General features: G+C 41.0%; 1 protein-coding gene across 2 annotated transcripts in view; it reads left to right on the top strand.

The window, feature by feature from the left end:
* OTULINL (OTU deubiquitinase with linear linkage specificity like) overlaps window positions 1-18,465 on the top strand; it is a 318,990-nt gene that overhangs the window by 177,943 nt on the left and 122,582 nt on the right. For both annotated transcript variants that reach the window (XM_069219762.1, XM_069219763.1), the window contains exons 2-5: window positions 3,943-4,084; window positions 4,200-4,237; window positions 4,328-4,419; window positions 18,138-18,287. In XM_069219762.1, the coding sequence (XP_069075863.1) occupies window positions 3,943-4,084; window positions 4,200-4,237; window positions 4,328-4,419; window positions 18,138-18,287 (422 nt within the window). The remainder of the gene's footprint in view (window positions 1-3,942; window positions 4,085-4,199; window positions 4,238-4,327; window positions 4,420-18,137; window positions 18,288-18,465) is intronic.

An 18,465-nucleotide genomic window follows, 5' to 3' on the forward strand; every position in this document is an offset into this window, starting at 1 on the left:
AGACAAGCTCACCATCTCTAGTGGTTCTTGGCACAACCGCAACTAGGAGACCATCAGATTGCAGACGAAGAAGTGTAAAAGACAGAAAAAGCAAATTATGCCATTTACATCTATGCACCCAGAATCTAGAACATCATCCCTGCATCCATCTGGAACACTGCAACAATGTTCCAATTTAGGAAAGAGTTAAGGACTCCCCTTTAAAAAAAAAAAAAAACAACACTAGATCACAGTGCATTAACCGATCACAACCCAACATCCTCTTCTATTGTTGACTTTAAAGTTGCCTTTGATCAGTTACAGCCCTCTGCTGCCTTTTTGCTAGGTTTGCACTGTAGAAATTTAATTTACATACATATATATATTATATCACTACATCATTTTCTTTCCTTTAAAACAGGACATACCAGACATGCCACATAACTATAATCTACGTTCCTCTGGTAGGAGGTTATGCCAGTTTCAACTGGTTTGGGTGAATGTTCTTATTGTTTGAGGGCTAATGGTGAAACCAGAAATCTATATTAAAATGCCTACACATCTTATAGGGTTGAAGTCATTCCCTTGTTGCCAGGCAGCTATATGTGTATGTGGAGGAGGGCTGTAGGTGAGTGGGTGGGGCACTTTGTCATACTAAGTGCTGTTGGACGTGTTCATTTGTGTGTCCTGGTTGAGACTGATTGGAAGCATGTTGACACCCATCTATATGGTATTCGTGAGCTAGGTTGCGAATGTGCTCATTGATTTGTCTACAGTGTACCAATAGATGTTGTTTGTGGGATGCCCTGTATTGACTGCAGTGTTGAGCAGCCATATTGCATATCAGTGCTGTCCAAGATATGTTTGCTGTGTTCTGTCCAATGTATCCTCTTGAGAGTTTGTGTAGTCCATGAATGCTTTGCAGAAAGCATGAGTAAAATTGGAGACCGGCCAAGCAAGCAAGAGGAGGGTAAGGAGCCAGTGGGCAGTAACTAGAAAAAAGGCAGGTTGACAAGGATAAACAATTGACAGCTGCAGAGTATGGAGAGGCAGGAACTAATGGGAAGGTTGTAGGTTTCCGCTGTTGAGTAGAGAGTAAACCTTGACTTATTGGAAAGAGAGGGCACAGAAATTGCCTACCTAAGAGGAGGTCCAGAACTGGCACCAAAAGCAACAAGCAGGTACTGCCTGGGTGACGTATAAGCAAAACATGGAGAAAAGAGGGTTGTTTGCAGCACCTACTTTCCAGGCTGTGTCAATAGCATGGTCTACCCTACCCTATTATGTATTCATTTGTGGTACTTTGTAGAGTGATGGGTATCACAATGGAGTACCTTAAGAGTGCAAACCGACCAGGTGACTGAGCAGGTGTGAAGCAAGGTTGAACGAAAGTGCCCTTTGCTTAGTGGGGCCCTGTCCCTCACATGTTTGTGACCACAATCCTGTCATCTTGAGGGCGAAAGGTGTCTTTTATCCTGTTTTAAAAGCTGGAGTGCGTAAGAACAGGCAACAGCCTACTTTCTATAGGCAGACATTAGCTTTGCCAGATATGTCATTTTCCAAGTTCTGCATCATGGATACTTTGGCAAATGAAAAGGCTGCTTCTCTGGGCTGTGTACTGTTCCTACCAAGTGCCTACATGTTTCTCAAACAAATGCTTTCCTCTTCCCCACCGACCCCTTTAACTTTCTTGTTTATGTATCCTGTTTAGGCCAGGGAGTCTTTGCATATTGGTCAAACATGGTGTGAAAGGCTCCTCTTTACAAAATATTGCCTTTATATAAAACACATCATTATTGAGTACTGTTACAAGTTTGCTGGCGTTTTCTTTACCTTTTTAACCAACTATAGGAGAAGCTAGGGCTATCCCTTTGTTCACCAAATCAGATTGATCTCCGCAGAAAAGGAACGTCAAACCTCCCTAAGGCACCCTTACTTGATGTTTTTATCTGGGATTCACCCAAACTCCACTTTCAGCCCCAAGGAAAACCGGGCTTGAAATAAAATCTCAGTTTCTTCCCCCCAATCTTGCATTGGCGTCGCTAGAGCTTGCTTCTCGTATTTTGCTTCGCAACATTTCCTGTTGTCAATATCCCAATTTGGTGTGACGGATCAGGGACCCTTCCTCTAAACGGAAGGGTGTCACAAAGATGAATTCTCTCTTTCAACCTATTCAGTATCTACACATAACCAGTAGGCACCTTATTAAGCGATAAAGATATTTGCATAGCAATACACCTCTGCCCAAAAGTATGAAAAGCCATCAAACATCTCATCCATAAAGCACGTCCTGGAAAAACTTACAAACCTACATGAAAGGTTCTTTCGTCGTCAAATTGAAAACAACGATGGTAGCTTTCCTCCTCGCCTTCTTTGACTCTTCTGCACAAAATTGCTGGATACACTTTCACAGCTAGGAATCTCACCCTCACTAGTCGTCTACAGCAAATCGTTAGGTTCCTCTTTGATCAGAATCTAATTATGATACCTCACGTTTCAAAACCTTTGTTAGATAAAACTATTAGACTTTCAATGCTTTTTAGAATGTATTTAGATTTGATTTTATTGCTGTGCAAAAAAAGTGGAAAAAATAGCTACTAACGATTTTAAAGGATTCTTTTGTTGAGAAATTTTAGCTTGTTGCACCTTCATGGCTGGTGATATTTTTTTATTTCTAAAACAAATTACATTTTGAAAACTGATTTCCTCCTTCTAGAAATCGACTTCGTATATGAAACGTAAAACACTTGCATGAAAAGTAAGATGAGCTGTTATGTACATGCAGCTTTTTGTGTGATGTTTTCATTTACTGGATCTTTACTATGGGAACTGAAATAAACATTTTTTTAGGTAGCCTCATTTTCAGCCTTCAGACACTATCCTACCTTTAATACTCAAATGCTTTCCTGCTACCACTGGGTGTTAATGCCGTATTTGTATTGGATTCTGGTAAGATTAAAGTAATACTGGGTTATTTTGAACAACTCTAACTATAATTTGAAGGCACGAATATGCAGAAACACTATATATGTACATTTTCCCAAAATCGTCATTACCACACACACTCTAAATGGGTCTAATTACAAGTGACCTGGATAATTACGAGTGTTCCTGCTTGGACAGGGATCGAAATTGCAAATTAATTGGGGTTTACAGCACCCAACAACTACCAATTGCAATAAACCCCCAAACGTATTTTGTTACACCCCGATTCCTGGGCAAATCTTGAATGAGGTGCTATTTATTAGACCCGATAAATTCTGAACCTCAGAGTATCTGATTTTACTTTTTACCTTAAATTCCATAATCTCCCCAGGGCATTTCCAGTTTGGGTTCTAGTGTGGTTATTCCAGAACACGAAATAACAATAGCATAAGTGAGATCAAAATATGGATGTTAGAGTATCCAGGGGTAGAAGTTGCTACCAGTGACCTGCCCGTGTTTGGTGATTCAGGGGACTGGCACATCTACTGCAGGGATCTGTGTTTGGCAAGTCTATTCAGCTTTTGATCTTTCCAAGGTCAATAAAATAAATGTCATTGATTTGGCAGTAATAAATATGTTATCTTTGAATAGCGTAAAGAGGGCATCCTGGGTGGTGGGCATGTGCCCTTCAAATACACTATTCGTATGTTATGTTCTACTTTTGGCACTACGTTTACTTCCTGAATTCTGAGGGACGATGAAGTCAGGGAGAGAAGCTAAATGGTAATAAGACTCTAGGACCCCGCTTCTTTTATGTAGTTTGTACTATGTGTCTTTCTGTAGCTTCTCATGAGAATATAGAAGGCTGATCGAAGGATAGAGAGGATCAGCTCTGTTATGGCTGTGGAGTGAAAGAGGACGTCACTTACGCTACTTTTGGTATTTTAATGAACTGATACCTATACAGTTAAAAGATTAACACATGCTGCATAGCTGTACCAGCTCCAGTGTGCTGATCGTCTGCTTATCTGGTTCCAGAGAGAAAGGAGGGACAGTCCTGGCTAGCGCCCATTAACCTGGCTGTGACCCTTTTGTGGAGCAAAATAAATCCACCAATGATGCTGGCAGTGTCCTACGTGCTGTCCACACTATGGTGTTGCAAGGAGCGGCTGCTAAAATGGTATGTAGCATATGCTATGGTTCACTGCACTGCACCATTTATCTTTTCCACATGAACAGTTCAGTTTTTTTTTTTTTATCTATTTGAGAATTATTTTCTTTTTTTTCTATTTCAGGTGGATTATTTGCTGTCAAGGAAAAGTCAAAGGAAAACGTAATAGTAACTTTTGAGTTAAATAGAATATGCTTTTTTTTTTACATTTAATGAAGATGAATTTTTATGATGTTTTACATTTTCATTCAGGAAACCTCAGTATTAGCAGTGAAGTTGGTTTGCTTTCGTACTCCACCAGAGAATGGAAGGGAGAAACCATACAGGCAAAACAAATGAGGAAGGTAAACTGAATCCGTCCTGTTATTCCGCTTTCAGAGTTGCTATAACATGTAAATTGACTTTAGTTTGAATTCATCAGCTTTGAACAATGTGCCTTCCTTTGTTCCTTTATGTAACTGAGCACTTTTCTCTGCCAACCTATATCATTTGATAAATACCCTTGACACCAACAAGAGGCCACACCCCAACATAAGTTGATCGGAGGAAGTGACATCACTTGAAAACGTTATGACCTAGACAAAGAAGTGAATCGGTCCCTCCCTTTCGTTTATGGGCACGGACATCTTTCCTTTGGCATTTGGGTCTATCGATGCTAGATGCCCTCAGTTTGCGCAGTGGGGAACTGATCTTATGCAGAGACTGATGAATCAGTGGTCCTGGATTAAAGGTATAAAGCGTCAGTTCTTACACACCCACTGAGAAACGCGCCAATCTCGCTCACAAATCCTCAAACCGAAAGAAACTCCGCCTGGTCTTTGAAGGAAACGTGTGGTATTAAATATATTTGTAACACAATATAAATGCCAAATACCAATCTCAAATCGATTGGAACCAAGTACGTGAGTTCTCATATGATTTAGGGTTCATGTTGGGTCTCTTCGAAAGATGTGTATCAGATGGCAGCCCAAACGTACCCAAACCTGTATCTCACCCAACAAATGCACCACTGTCTGCTGTGGACAACTCATCTGTTGAAAACCTGGAAAATGGCAGACACACATTTTGCATAGGAAAACCCTTAAAAAGCTGCAGGTATTGAGGATTCCATTTGTTTTTGACGAAAAACATACCAACTGCGTTATGCATTACTTTGCGCCCTGTCAAAACATAAGGAAAAGAGGCAAAATAAAAGTACTGGCCCCACAGTGTAACAATAAACCAGGCCTGGCTGGCTAGAATTTCTCACTACAAAAAACAGAGATAAGACTTATTGCAGTATAAGTTGTGCCCAAAGTCTCATTTACAAACACCATCAGGAAGTAATCTTTACTCATGAAAACTTGCAAATAAGTTATTTTGTTCGCTGGATGAAGGTATAGTATCTTTACTGTCTAATAAAAAATTGCTATGGAGAACTAGACCAGGACATTTACATCACTATATAAGGTGATCTACAAAGGTTGCCTCACTGCACCATGGGGGACATGAAATGTTGGAAAAGAGTGACTGAAGAGAACAAATGAGGATACAGGGTAGAGGGAAGGAGAAATTAACCCTGTTGGCGGAGTTCTCTTCCCAGTACTCTAGTATCTCATCAGATGGAGCCATGGTGGGTCAAGGTTATTGGTCATGTGTATCTGACCAGCAGGTAAGGAGACGTTGAGCAACGCATTGGAGGTTGGCTAGTGAACAGGAGAGAGAAGGAGGTAAACGTCTGAGGCAGGGTGGGCAGACTCCCTCAGATCATAATATTGGGCACGTATTTACTAGGAAGAATTGATCAGCTGCATCATACATGCTTGACGTGCAACAGACTCCGACACATACCTTCAGACAGGCATTCCTCTAATGAATCATATGAGAACACACAACTGTGAACTCCCTTAGTGCGTAATTTATTACCATCCTAATTATGAAAAACTGAAATGCCTCTATCTGCAAGTATGACACCTCTGCAGCAGGTGCATTAATCTACTGAGAAATCCCAGTGCAGTGTCTAATCAGTTGTCTTATCTGGATTGCCTGTATAGCACGCTGTCATGTTGCTAACCCCCTTACTCAGACAGACTTTCTTTCACTCAATAGCAATAAAACTGACAATTTAAGGGCACGTATTGGTGCCATCACTCATCAAGCGGGCTATCCCTGTCCTTCCATACTTGCTTATTAATTTCCATTTTGTGAATTTGTGATTGTTTCTGAGTCTGTTATAAGTAAAACCCTGCTTGCCTTCAAAAATCTCCCCATCTGGGTATAACTGTTTAGTCAAAGTTATTGCCCTAATAAGTCTAACAAGCCACCCTATCGAGGGAAGTCATCATTAATCCCTTTTACATGCTATCTTCACATCCACCCTAAAGAAACCCTCTGCTGATCCGGGCAGTTTCATCTAAATCCAGACCTATGTCTGGTGCGCAGTGCAGTGCCAACTTATATTAGCTACCTCAGCAGGCATTAGTGGAACACTGTTTACATGGTTTGGATTATTCCTCCAAATCTGTGACCATCAAGTCAAACTGAGGATATTCCTCCCCTGGAAAGCCAACCTTGTATAGGTGTTCCCCCAGGATTCAGCCTCTTCAGCAATGACATTCAAAGACTGCTGGCCCCTACTCCCCATGGCTGCCACCTTAGATTCATACAATATTGACTGAGATACAGGGCAATATCTTGTGCTATTCCAAGCTTTACCAAAACTGTTTAGAATTTGTCTCACTGCCTCTTGTACGATTATACAGAATGTATGTGTAAATGTTAACTATTCACTAGACTTATTACTTTAAAAAAACATCATAAATACATAAACCAAAACACTTTAAAAGGATACAAACATATTATTAATTAATGGGTAAAAAAATAAATCACAAAAATGAGTATGCATCTCTCTATACATATTTTTATACTTACTAGAAGAATGAAAAATATATGTAAAAAAAAAAATGAAATTATAACAATAAAAATATATACATACATACAGTACCTAGTGGCGGTCGACCATTAGGTAGTTATAGTTAGGACCTAGTTTCTATAGAAAAAGCTGTTTTTTGCTTGCCTATATCTTTGGCGCCACTTGACGAATCTTCACAGGGGATGGGTTACAGTCACCTTTGGGTATGAGTTATAGTTACTTGAGGTAACTCTAAACTGGTGAATTTTTAGTTTTTTTTACGTTTAAAATGTGAGCCTAACTATAATGTCCCTGTAACCTTTGTTTTTTTAAGTGAATATATATATATATACATGTATAAATATATCATATCCATATACAGGTAGATCAATACATCAATAACATCTAAGGGAATGAGTGTATGCTCATGGCTTCTTATAATAACAGGTATCTTTCACAGTGTGTAAATATGATTGTAGTAACTGTATCTAGCAATAAATAATCTAAAAAAAACATAAATTAGAGCAAAACAGGAAAGCCTCAGTTTGTAATATTTATCTATGCATGTATGTATGGGACTTTATCTAGAAAAGATTTGTCTCCTGATTATTATCCATATGCATATCATGTTAATATGACTGTGTACGTATACCTCATGTGGTTATGTATCTACATATGTATATATTTACCTCCCACTGCAGAGAAAAAAAAACACTAATCTCCCCAGACATCACCCAACCACCACTCTGAAACATCCTATTCTTCGAATTTATCTCCTACCTTCTCACTGTCTGACTCATCCCAAACATCTTCACTGCTCTGAACTCCCAGACAGCCCTTTCAAAACTCTCCCCCCTTTCCATCCTTCATCCTTTCGACCCAATAATAGGCTTTCTGACTTCTCCGAAACCGCGCCTGAATAATCCTTTCTATGCTATTCCCTCCTCTACCCATCCATTATCCTATTCATCCAAGTAACAGATTCACTTGTCTACCACTCCCAATAACAATTTATATTTCCCTATACTAATCCATCACTTATCTACCTTTGGGTTCCAGAGAAGCCTGGTACACACAGAAAAGAGCTTCAGCTCCTCGTCAGTGGCAGAAAGCGCTCTATAGATAGAGTTAGTTACCCATGTTTATCCCACCCCCCTTCTCACCCCACTTTCTATCCATGCAGCTTTTATTCTCTTATATCTTTTCTATTTTGAATATGTTTTTTATCAATAATTTCCACAAAGGTCTAGAGTTTACGCACTCCTTCCTTTGTGAATCATGATTTGAGAGATTTGAGAATATACGTGCAGCTAGAAAAGTTAATGAGTACCTGCAAACTAAACCAAATATCCCCTAGAAACTAATGGGTTCTCCAACAAGCCACAGTTTAAAAGAAACTGTCCAGGCTTATTGAGGATCACCCATGCTTCGCTCTCTGGTCCATATTCTAACCACATCCACAACAAAATATGAAGTTATAAGGGCTTACATGGAAGCCAGCATGCCGAACCAAAGTATGAATCTCACTAGACTTCCCTCTTAGACTCTGCCATTCTGAGAACTCCAGAGTATGGCTGTATTTCTAAAAAGGAGTGCTCCATTTCATTGGTCCTAGCGAATTGGATTGGCTTGTTTACTTCTAAATGCAAGTCAAATCCCTGAGTGAAATTTAAGAAGACACATTGGCTCACTGGTTTCTGTGAATCACCCGAATGTGCAGAGACCCGCACATTGATCTTAAAAAAAAAAAAAAATCTTTCTGCAAAATTTGTGAATACATTTAACGATTCGTAATGGGTGCATTTCCAAGTGTGCAAAACGATTCCCATAAAATTAATACTTGGATGTTTTTGTCTTGGGTAAAAGCTTTTGCAAATAAAACTCACCATTTGTAACATTTTGAACACTTTGGGAAGGGATGTGGTTTAACGGCCAGAGTGGTCAACATTGTAACTGGGAAATAAGGTTCATGACCTGCCTCCAACCAACATCCTGTGATTCCGGGTAAATCATTTAAACTTCTTATACCTTAAAAAATGTGTAATGTAATTTGGTGCTCATGTAAAGTGCTCTAATTTCAAGTTTGTTCTATAACCCCCCTCCCCCCAAAAAAACGAAAAAAACAAATTGCCATTCTTTGATTGCCGGCTGTAAAACAACTTCTAACAGATTCCACATTCCTTCTGTGGGATTTGATGTGGTTCCACATAAGCTGTCATAGTTTGTATGGGTCTGCCATGTAATGTCAAAGGTAACATGTACATATTTGATTCTTCTATGTTTGACTGTTCTATGTTCTCCCTAGTTTCGTAATGCCACCAGCGCTTGAGGCCATCTTCCACTTAAAAAAAACGAATAGCACTTAACGTAATGTGTTTAAGGGTGGTGACAAGGAAAGTATGTTTTTAGGTAAATCAACAATATAACTTTGCCAGCGGTGTACAAAATGTTCCTCAACCCTCATTTATTGCTGTTTACCAAGGACATCAAATATGCCAACTTTGCTCATGGCTAGTATTGCAAAATGCGGGATCATTACATTATTTTAGTATTAAGTATGAGCGAGACTCATCATGCAGTGTTTTCTGTCTTATCATCATAGGGTAATTAAAAAGCATATCACTGACATTTCAGTATATCATGTAGTGTGCTCATTTGTCTCCCTCGGGTACACTAACAGAACGCCAACTACCAGGGGAGACACCTGATAGGGCAGGAGCCCTTTAAACATTTCTTCGCGCTCCCGCTGCGCGGGGAACGCCAACTACCAGGGGAGACACCTGATAGGGCAGGAGCCCTTTAAACATTTCTTCGCGCTCCCGCTGCGCGGGGAACGCCAACTACCAGGGGAGACAGCTGAGAGGGCAGGAGCCCTTTAAACATTTCTTCGCGCTCCCGCTGCGCGGGGAACGCCAACTACCAGGGGAGACAGCTGAGAGGGCAGGAGCCCTTTAAACATTTCTTCGCGCTCCCGCTGCGCGGGGAACGCCAACTACCAGGGGAGACAGCTGAGAGGGCAGGAGCCCTTTAAACATTTCTTCGCGCTCCCGCTGCGCGGGGAACGCCAACTACCAGGGGAGACAGCTGAGAGGGCAGGAGCCCTTTAAACATTTCTTCGCGCTCCCGCTGCGCGGGGAACGCCAACTACCAGGGGAGACAGCTGAGAGGGCAGGAGCCCTTTAAACATTTCTTCGCGCTCCCGCTGCGCGGGGAACGCCAACTACCAGGGGAGACAGCTGAGAGGGCAGGAGCCCTTTAAACATTTCTTCGCGCTCCCGCTGCGCGGGGAACGCCAACTACCAGGGGAGACAGCTGAGAGGGCAGGAGCCCTTTAAACATTTCTTCGCGCTCCCGCTGCGCGGGGAACGCCAACTACCAGGGGAGACACCTGATAGGGCAGGAGCCCTTTAAACATTTCTTCGCGCTCCCGCTGCGCGGGACGCGCGCGGGCGGCGCCCGGGCGAAGCCCGGGCCAAGGGCGGGCCCGTCTTGCGCCCGTCATCGCCAGGAGGAGACTGGGCTGGGCCACCCCCCTAAAATTATGTTTTTTTTATATTTAGTTCTGGTATAGAGGCCTCTGTTGCTAGTGGTGTAATTTTCTATTACCTCCTATTTTATAGGGGCTTCCTTTCCTTACAACATCATTTGTACTTGATAGTAGGCTTTTTGGGGCTGGGCTATTTTCTTCTTATAATTGTGGTTGAAATTATCTACTTTACTAGGCCACCGGTCAGTCGACATGGGGAAGAGGAAGGCCGATGAGGTAGCAGTATCCCAATCTAGGGTTAAAAAACCCAAGAAACGTTCTGCCGGGAAAATGGAGGGATCTTCAACCACTAAACTACAGCAATTCAAAGCAATTGATTCACTGTTTGAAGAGGTTGAGGCTATATTGAGGAGTCCTTCCATTGTTGGTCCTTCTAGACCAGATACCACTCTTTCCAAAAAGATCCCAGATCTCTTCAAGAAAAAAACCCAGTCACATAGAATAGAGGTTAAAGCTGATTTACACCCTTTTCCTCAATCCCAGGGTGTAACCCCCTTACCTCCAGAAACCTCATCACCCTTGGTGGGGACAAATGGTCATCTAGCCGAAGAAGATGCACCCCATGTGAGGTGCGCGTCCCCTCCCCCTATTACCATTCCTTGTTCAAATAGGTTCTCGGTTTTGGCTTCAAATCCTGTAAGTCCTGGTCACTTACAGACCTTATGCGAAGAAGGTTCTGTTAAAAACTCTCTGGATGCAAAGATGGGCAACAATGAAGTTTCCCAGTTGGATATTATTTCTCTGAAATTAGATGATGTTAAAAGTCTATTGGTAACTTTGATGAACAAAATTGCTGGACTTCAGGGCCAAAAGTCTGGTTGTAACTGTAATGTGCCCTATAAGTCTGTCCCCTCGTCTGATCTTCTGATGGATTCCACAAAACCCAGTCCCCTCAGTTTAGGTGACAAAATGACATCTTCCTCTACACATAACACCGTTAGGTGTATTAATGATAATTCCCCAACATGTGGCAGGAATGGTAGGTTTGTTTCTCAATCCATGTCTTCCGCATATGAGCGAAAGTCTCAATCAGGTGTTAATAAGGGTGGATTAATTTTTGGACGGGGAGATATAGTTATTTCACGTCCAAAAACTTCTCAGTTTAATCCAGGAGGAACATCCTCGGTAGTAAGCTGCTGTGTTAGTCCCCGTCCTGCCACTAATCCTGATCATATGACATTATTGCAGACGCACGTCCCTAATCAAAGGTCCAGAAGGAGGAGGGAAGTCGCGACTATCTATTTAACTAGGGTACCAAAGCTACCTCAGGGTAACGGAGAGTCGAGTGATTCACTAATTAACAAAGTGATTCACTGGATTCGTTCACAGAGGAATTGCCGCTCTGTCATCCGGTCTGATATATGTGAGGCCCACAGACATAACCAGTTAGGGTCAGAATTTGATTACATCTCGATTCTCTTTAATGATTATAGTCTAGCTAAAGATCTCCTGGCCTTTGATGCACGGACACGCATACTATGTATTGGTAGGGTATCGAATCTTAGACTTAGCAGTCAGCCGCCAGGGGCCCCGCTATCCAGAGAATGTTGTACATCCGGAACTATAGCAGCTGGGGCTATTCCCTCCCCAGATAATTCTGTTACTTCTAAACATGAGAACCCTTCCCCCTCACTCTCTGAATTGGACTGACTGTCTGCCCCCTGTACAGTGCTTCCAAAAACAGTAAATGATGTGTGTCAATTTATAGGGACTTCGACTCCTGCCCTACCTATGAGAACAAAGTCAATATCTCCACCTCCTAAAATTAACATCATGTCCTGGAATGTAGCTGGAATCAAGCAAAAACTGGATGACCCGGAATGGGTAAGCCTTGTAAACAAACAAGATATCTGTCTCTTTCAGGAGACATGGACTAAAGAACAGTTATCCTTACAAGGTTTTACAACCTATTTCTCTGCTGCCCAACCTGCCTCTGGTGGATTCGGAAGACAGATAGGAGGTTTAATGATTTTACTGAACAATAAGTTAGAATGTGATCACTCTGTGATAAAGTTTAACTCCTTTGATCTGCTGGGTGTGCAACTTACATTCCGTCCTGGCTTCAAAATTATAGTTTTGAATACTTATGCTAGATCTGTTCCCCGTGGGTCTGATTCAATTGTTCTTTCCCAGTTGACGGACTACATAGACGCTTTGGACCCTTCAGTTTTTTTGATTATAGCAGGTGATTTTAATTGTTCTTTTGTGTTGGACAACTCCATTAGCAATCTGACTACTGAGGAGGACGAACATTGGGGTATTCCCCAATCTAAAGAAATGGTACTTTCGCCTGTTTCCTGTGTTGCATTCCAGATGTCTTCCCTTTGCCTGAACTATGGCCTGAGAGAATGCAATGGCCGCACTAAATCTGACTCAGAGCGAGCCATTACTTTCAAGCGAGGGCTTTCCTTTAGTACTATTGATTACATTCTTTTGGACATTAGGCTATGGTCAAGTTCACTTGATATGGAAATTTTACCTCGCTTGGATAGTGATCATAATCCTTTGTGTCTTGTATTGACTAATCAGGCATTTTTAAGAGTCCAGCACTTAAGGATTACTAATGTTCCATTCCCTCATTTGAACCATAGACGCTCTAGGGTCTGCTGGCCAAAGGTTGAATGTAACCCGTACTTAATTGGGGAAATTTATTCATCTTTTTTAAAACTCTTTGTAGATTATGAAGATCAAGAATCCTTGGATATTCCTATTATGGCGATCCACACTAAGATGGTCGATTCCCTTCAGGGTATCTTCTATAAGGAAACTTCCATTAAATTGAGACCCGCTGACACCCTTCGCAGGGACTGGTATAATCAGGACTGTGCGCAAGCAAGATCCACCTTAAAAGAGGCTGTTAAAAATTCTACGCATGCCGCTATTAAAGAGGCTCGTTGTAGGTATGCTAATGCCCTGAAGCGAGCCAAAAGAGACTGGGAGAATGAGACATGGCAGAAACTGCTTGCAGCAGTCCAAAGTAAAGATGATAGCTCTTTTTGGCGGTTGTTGACCTCCAGTTCGAAAAGGGGTAAGGACGATATTGGGTTGCATATACAGCCCGAAAGATGGGTGTCCTACTTTTCTGAAATCTATGCTTTGCCTGTACAGCAAGCTCTGGAGGACCCTGCACATGTCGAGTGTTGGGCTGCTAATAAGATCTCAACTGAGAGAAGTGTTTTTACCTTAGCTGAAACCACAGCTGCTATTGATTCTCTGAGGCCAGCAAAAGCCCCTGGCCCGGATAAGATTCCAGGGGATTTGTTCAAATCAGAACCTAAGATATGGGCATGGTATATCAATTTGTTGTCTAATGCCATAGCAGCTGGCAGCCCTATTCCAGAGTCTTGGCACGGTGCTGAAATAATACCGATCTATAAAAAGGGTGATACAGGGTTGCCTGTAAATTATCGACCTATTAGCCTTATTGATATCCTTCAGAAGACGTTTGCCAAACAAGTCTTAGTGAGGCTTACTGACTGGATTCAAGACCAGCAAATTTTATCTCCTTTACAGGCTGGGTTTCGGCCCAAAACTAATACTATGGACCAAGTTTTCAGGGTGTCATTACTGTTCTGGAAGTATGTCACCTTATCTAAGCAAAAACTCTATGTGGCTTTCGTAGACTTAAGATCTGCATTTGATCTTGTCCCAAGAGAGAAACTGTGGGAAGTATTGTACAAAATTGGTATCCCAGGGAACTTAGTGCATTTAATCCAAAGATTACATGAAAAAACATTTGCACAAGTAAGATGGGGCAATCAGGGGGAACTCACAGACAAAATAGACATCAAGAGAGGAGTGCGCCAGGGTTGCGTTCTTGCCCCAACGCTATTTACACTGTTCATCAATGAGGTGGTGCAAGTCGTGTCCAATTGTCAAAATGACGCCCCATCTTTGAATCACCATAAAATTCCAATTTTGTTATTTGCCGATGATTCTCTCTTGATCTCCAGAACCCCTATGGGCCTCCAGGTACTCATGGACAAGTTCAGTTCGTTTTGCGGTGACTACGGTCTGGAACTTAACCATAGCAAAACTAAACTCATGACTTTGGGTTGTGGCCCCACCAAGAGATATTCAATATTTTACAATGGAACGCCCCTAGGTTTGGTAAACTCTATAGATTACTTGGGGGTGAGAATCAGCAACAATCTGCATTGGGGGGCCCAAATCGACAAAAGTTTGGCTCGCCTGGTACAGTCATCTGGAGCCATTCTTCGTTTTCATAAGTCTACTTCTGAGAGAGTGATTACTCCAATTATTAAAATTTATAGAGCAAAGGCACAAAGTGCTGCGGTCTATGGGGCAGAAATTTGGGGGTCCTCAAACACTGGCAGGCTTGCAGTGGGGGAAAACAATTTCGTGAGGTCTACTTTGGCCTGCCCTCGCAGTACCCCACTGCTGCCATTGTTCTGGGACCTTGACCTTCCACGCATCACAGATGTAGTTGCCCTACGACCTCTGCTTTTTTGGGTCCGTGTTTGGTCCACCCCTGAGTTATCTACATACAAGGAGTCTATCCAAGACATCTTGGATAGACCTAATGTACTCACCATTCCCTGGTTTAATCACATCTCTAAATGGTTTCACAAATTGGGTCTTAGTGAGCTATGGAGTCATCCAGAAAGTATAAGGAAGGAGCAGAAGAATCATTTGAAAACGGTATACTGGACTTACGTCAGGGAAAACTATCTGCTGTGCCTTACTCACGGCAGATTGACCTCACAATTTTTTGATTTTAAATGGTATCCGTCTTTTGAATCTTTTATGGATATAATTCTTGACCCATTAAGTAAGAGTTTATATATCCAGTTCAGATATGGTTGTCTGCCTCTCAAATCATATGGCAGTAAGTGGAGTGCAACTACAAGATCTGATTTATGTCCGAGCTGTACTCTTAATCCAGAATCCATTGTACATTTTATGTTTTTATGTCCTGCCTATTTGATTGCGCGTCGAAAGTGGTTACGGCCAGTGTGTAGGAATGTGGGGGTAAGACATTGTATTGTTGCCTTAAGAATTCTGATGAGGGAAAGTTCCCCCCCCTTGCCCTGTGCGGTTAGTGGGTACATTACAGCTGCCTGGCATGTACGTACTAATCACTTGGGGAAAGTTGCTGATGCGGAACTTACTTCCAAATAAGGACAACATGAAAAACTGACAATGGAATGTTTTAGTCATCAAATTTTAACCACACACCTAGACTGGAACAATACCCCATGATTGATTTAAATGACAGTCAGTAGGAGATTAGGTGTTTGGTTTTTATGTGTTTTAAGGCCGTAAAGGATGTTCTTTTTTATTCCTCTTATTTCCTTTTTAACATAATTTTTACTTATCTTTTATCTTTCTACCGGTGGTTGTTTTGCTTTTAGGGTTGAAAGTAACCAATAAAGCTATGTATGTACAAATATAACTGTGGGAGAAAACAATTTTGCGAGGGCTTTGATAGTGTGCCCCCGAAGTACACCACTGATCCCAATGTTTCTTGATTTGGGGCTAAACCAAGTAGCTGACTTAATTTCCCTATGACCTCTATTATATTGGATAAGGATTTGGACCACCCTGAATTGGATTTATACAAAGCATCATTGCTTGACCTGCTAAAGAGACCAAATGCAGCTATTATTCCTTGGATTAAATATGTGTCCAATTGGTTTTGTATCTTGGGGTTTGGAGATTATTGGGAGAATCCCCAAAAATTAGTGAAATCCCATAAAACTGCTTTGAAATCAGCTTACTGGTCCAATGTATGGAACAATTATATTTGTTGTAAAACTCATGGTCGATTATCTAATCTTTTTACTGATTTTAAGTGGTTTCCGCAGTATGAATCCTATTAAGATATTATACTAGATCTACAGGGCAAAGGTTTATGTGCTAGATTCCGTTTTGGGTCCTTACCAATGTTGTCTTTAACTTGCAACTGGGGGCCAATCACTACTTCAGATATATGTCCGGCTTCTGGCGGTGCCCCGGAAACAGTTGAACATTTTATGTTTTTTTGCCCAACATATTTTTTTCCACAGTCAATATGGATTCGAAAAACCTGTAGGGAAATGGGGCTGGAAAATTGCAGTATAGCAATAAGGGTTTTAAAAAAGCCATAGATCAAATTAATTAATTTTAGCAGTCAGCAAGTTTTTAGTGGCAGCATGGCATATACGTGATCACCATTTCAATCAAGGACCCACGAAGCGTGCCCAGGCAGGATTTTAGATGAATACTCTGATATCACATGTATGTATTTATTTATGTGTTTTTTTTATAAAATTATTAAATCATTGTACAGATTATAAAATGAGATGAAATTTTTCTTTTAATGTATGTGATGCTTTCATGGTTAATTGACCGAATAAAGCTTGACTTGAATTGAAAGTATTTGTACATTTTATTTTTAATTTCCTTTGTCCATGATACTGAAGTTTGTAGATTAAATTAGATCCGTGGACACGCTATTTTACAGCTCCCTTTGTCTCCTTTTTAGGATTGACTGGAAATGGCTTTTGCACTATTTGTGGCGAACATATTATAATCTACAAGTACTTAAAGGGGCCTTGGTTCGGCCTCTTTGAACCATCGATTATTTGGCTCAGAAATCTTCAATTATTTGCTTTAGACATTGCCAATCACACCTTAGATCAGCCCACAATAGTACTTTAGTTCCTTTTAGTTGGCTGTTTGCAATCATCCTTCTGCTTCTATTGAAATGCATGAGGGACTATTTCACTTCTGTAAAGTACATTCGATCACTGCCTTTTTAATCCTTTACCTCGTATGTACATCGTATTCACAAAGTAATCCTTTTTTTAATTGTTTTGCACTGCCACTTGCATTTTTTAAAATTGATTTCTGTAGGCTCTCCAGTGCGAGCATCAGTGCAATTGGCTTTGCCAATGCTAGTTTGTGTTCTACATTTGTTACCCTCAAAACTGTACACAAGCACCATACAGTCATATTAACTTCAACCATAAACAGGGCTCTGGTACTAAAGGGCACCTTAATGTCAACGCATTGCCTAACAAAGAGACAAAAGTTCCGTTAATTACATACTTGTACATGCCAATTGCTTGGCCAGCTTCCCTGCTAGACACTAGTTCGCAGAAATGGCAGCTAGCTGTGTTTAAATATTACTCCCTCTTGATTATCTACAAGTGCATTTGAAGGAGAAGATATGGTCTAGTGCCTAATCTGCTTATTTTGGAACATTGCGACATTGTTGTATTCCAAGCTCTGGCACTTGACTGAAAGTCCATGTGATTCTGCACTTTATTTAATCTCTCTGTGTCTGAAATTGTAAATACATAGGAAATGTACTGTGTTTTACTCTGTCAATGCCTTTTACCTCAGCTACCTTGTAACCGGTAACACGTAGTCCGGTCCAGTCAGCTTTTGTTCCTCTCTTCAGCATATGCTCAACAATTTTACAGAAAAAATCATATCCTACAACCCCAAATCAACCTCCCTCCAGCAATAATTTTTTCTCTTTTCCACTCCTAAATACTTAATCGTTTTTTTAATGTGATATTTTGAACTTGAAAAACTGTAAAAAATAAATAATAATAATAAATAAATCCTCTGTGGATGGTACATGAAATCATCTGTTTTTTTTTTTTTTGTTTCAGGCTTACGAGGCATTATTCCAACGGCATCATGTTAAATTCATACTGCAAGTCAGAGGTGATAACTACTGTGCCATCAGAGCAGTGCTATATCAGGTGTTCAGGAAGGGCCTGTCCTTTCCATCATGGATAAAAGAAAAAGACCTCGTGAAGGTACATATTATTTTATATGCTGTCATCTTGCTCATGTGGAAAGGTAAAGTATTGTAACAATTTGCATTGAGTATTTCCATGCAAAATTGACTTGTTTTATGATATGCAGCATGCACCATGTGGAAAAGTATTTTGAAAATAAGGGTAATTATATCTTTTGACACTCAATGCCTGATTT

Source organism: Pleurodeles waltl, chromosome 2_2, assembly GCF_031143425.1.
Source record: "Pleurodeles waltl isolate 20211129_DDA chromosome 2_2, aPleWal1.hap1.20221129, whole genome shotgun sequence".
Classification (NCBI taxonomy): domain Eukaryota; kingdom Metazoa; phylum Chordata; class Amphibia; order Caudata; family Salamandridae; genus Pleurodeles; species Pleurodeles waltl.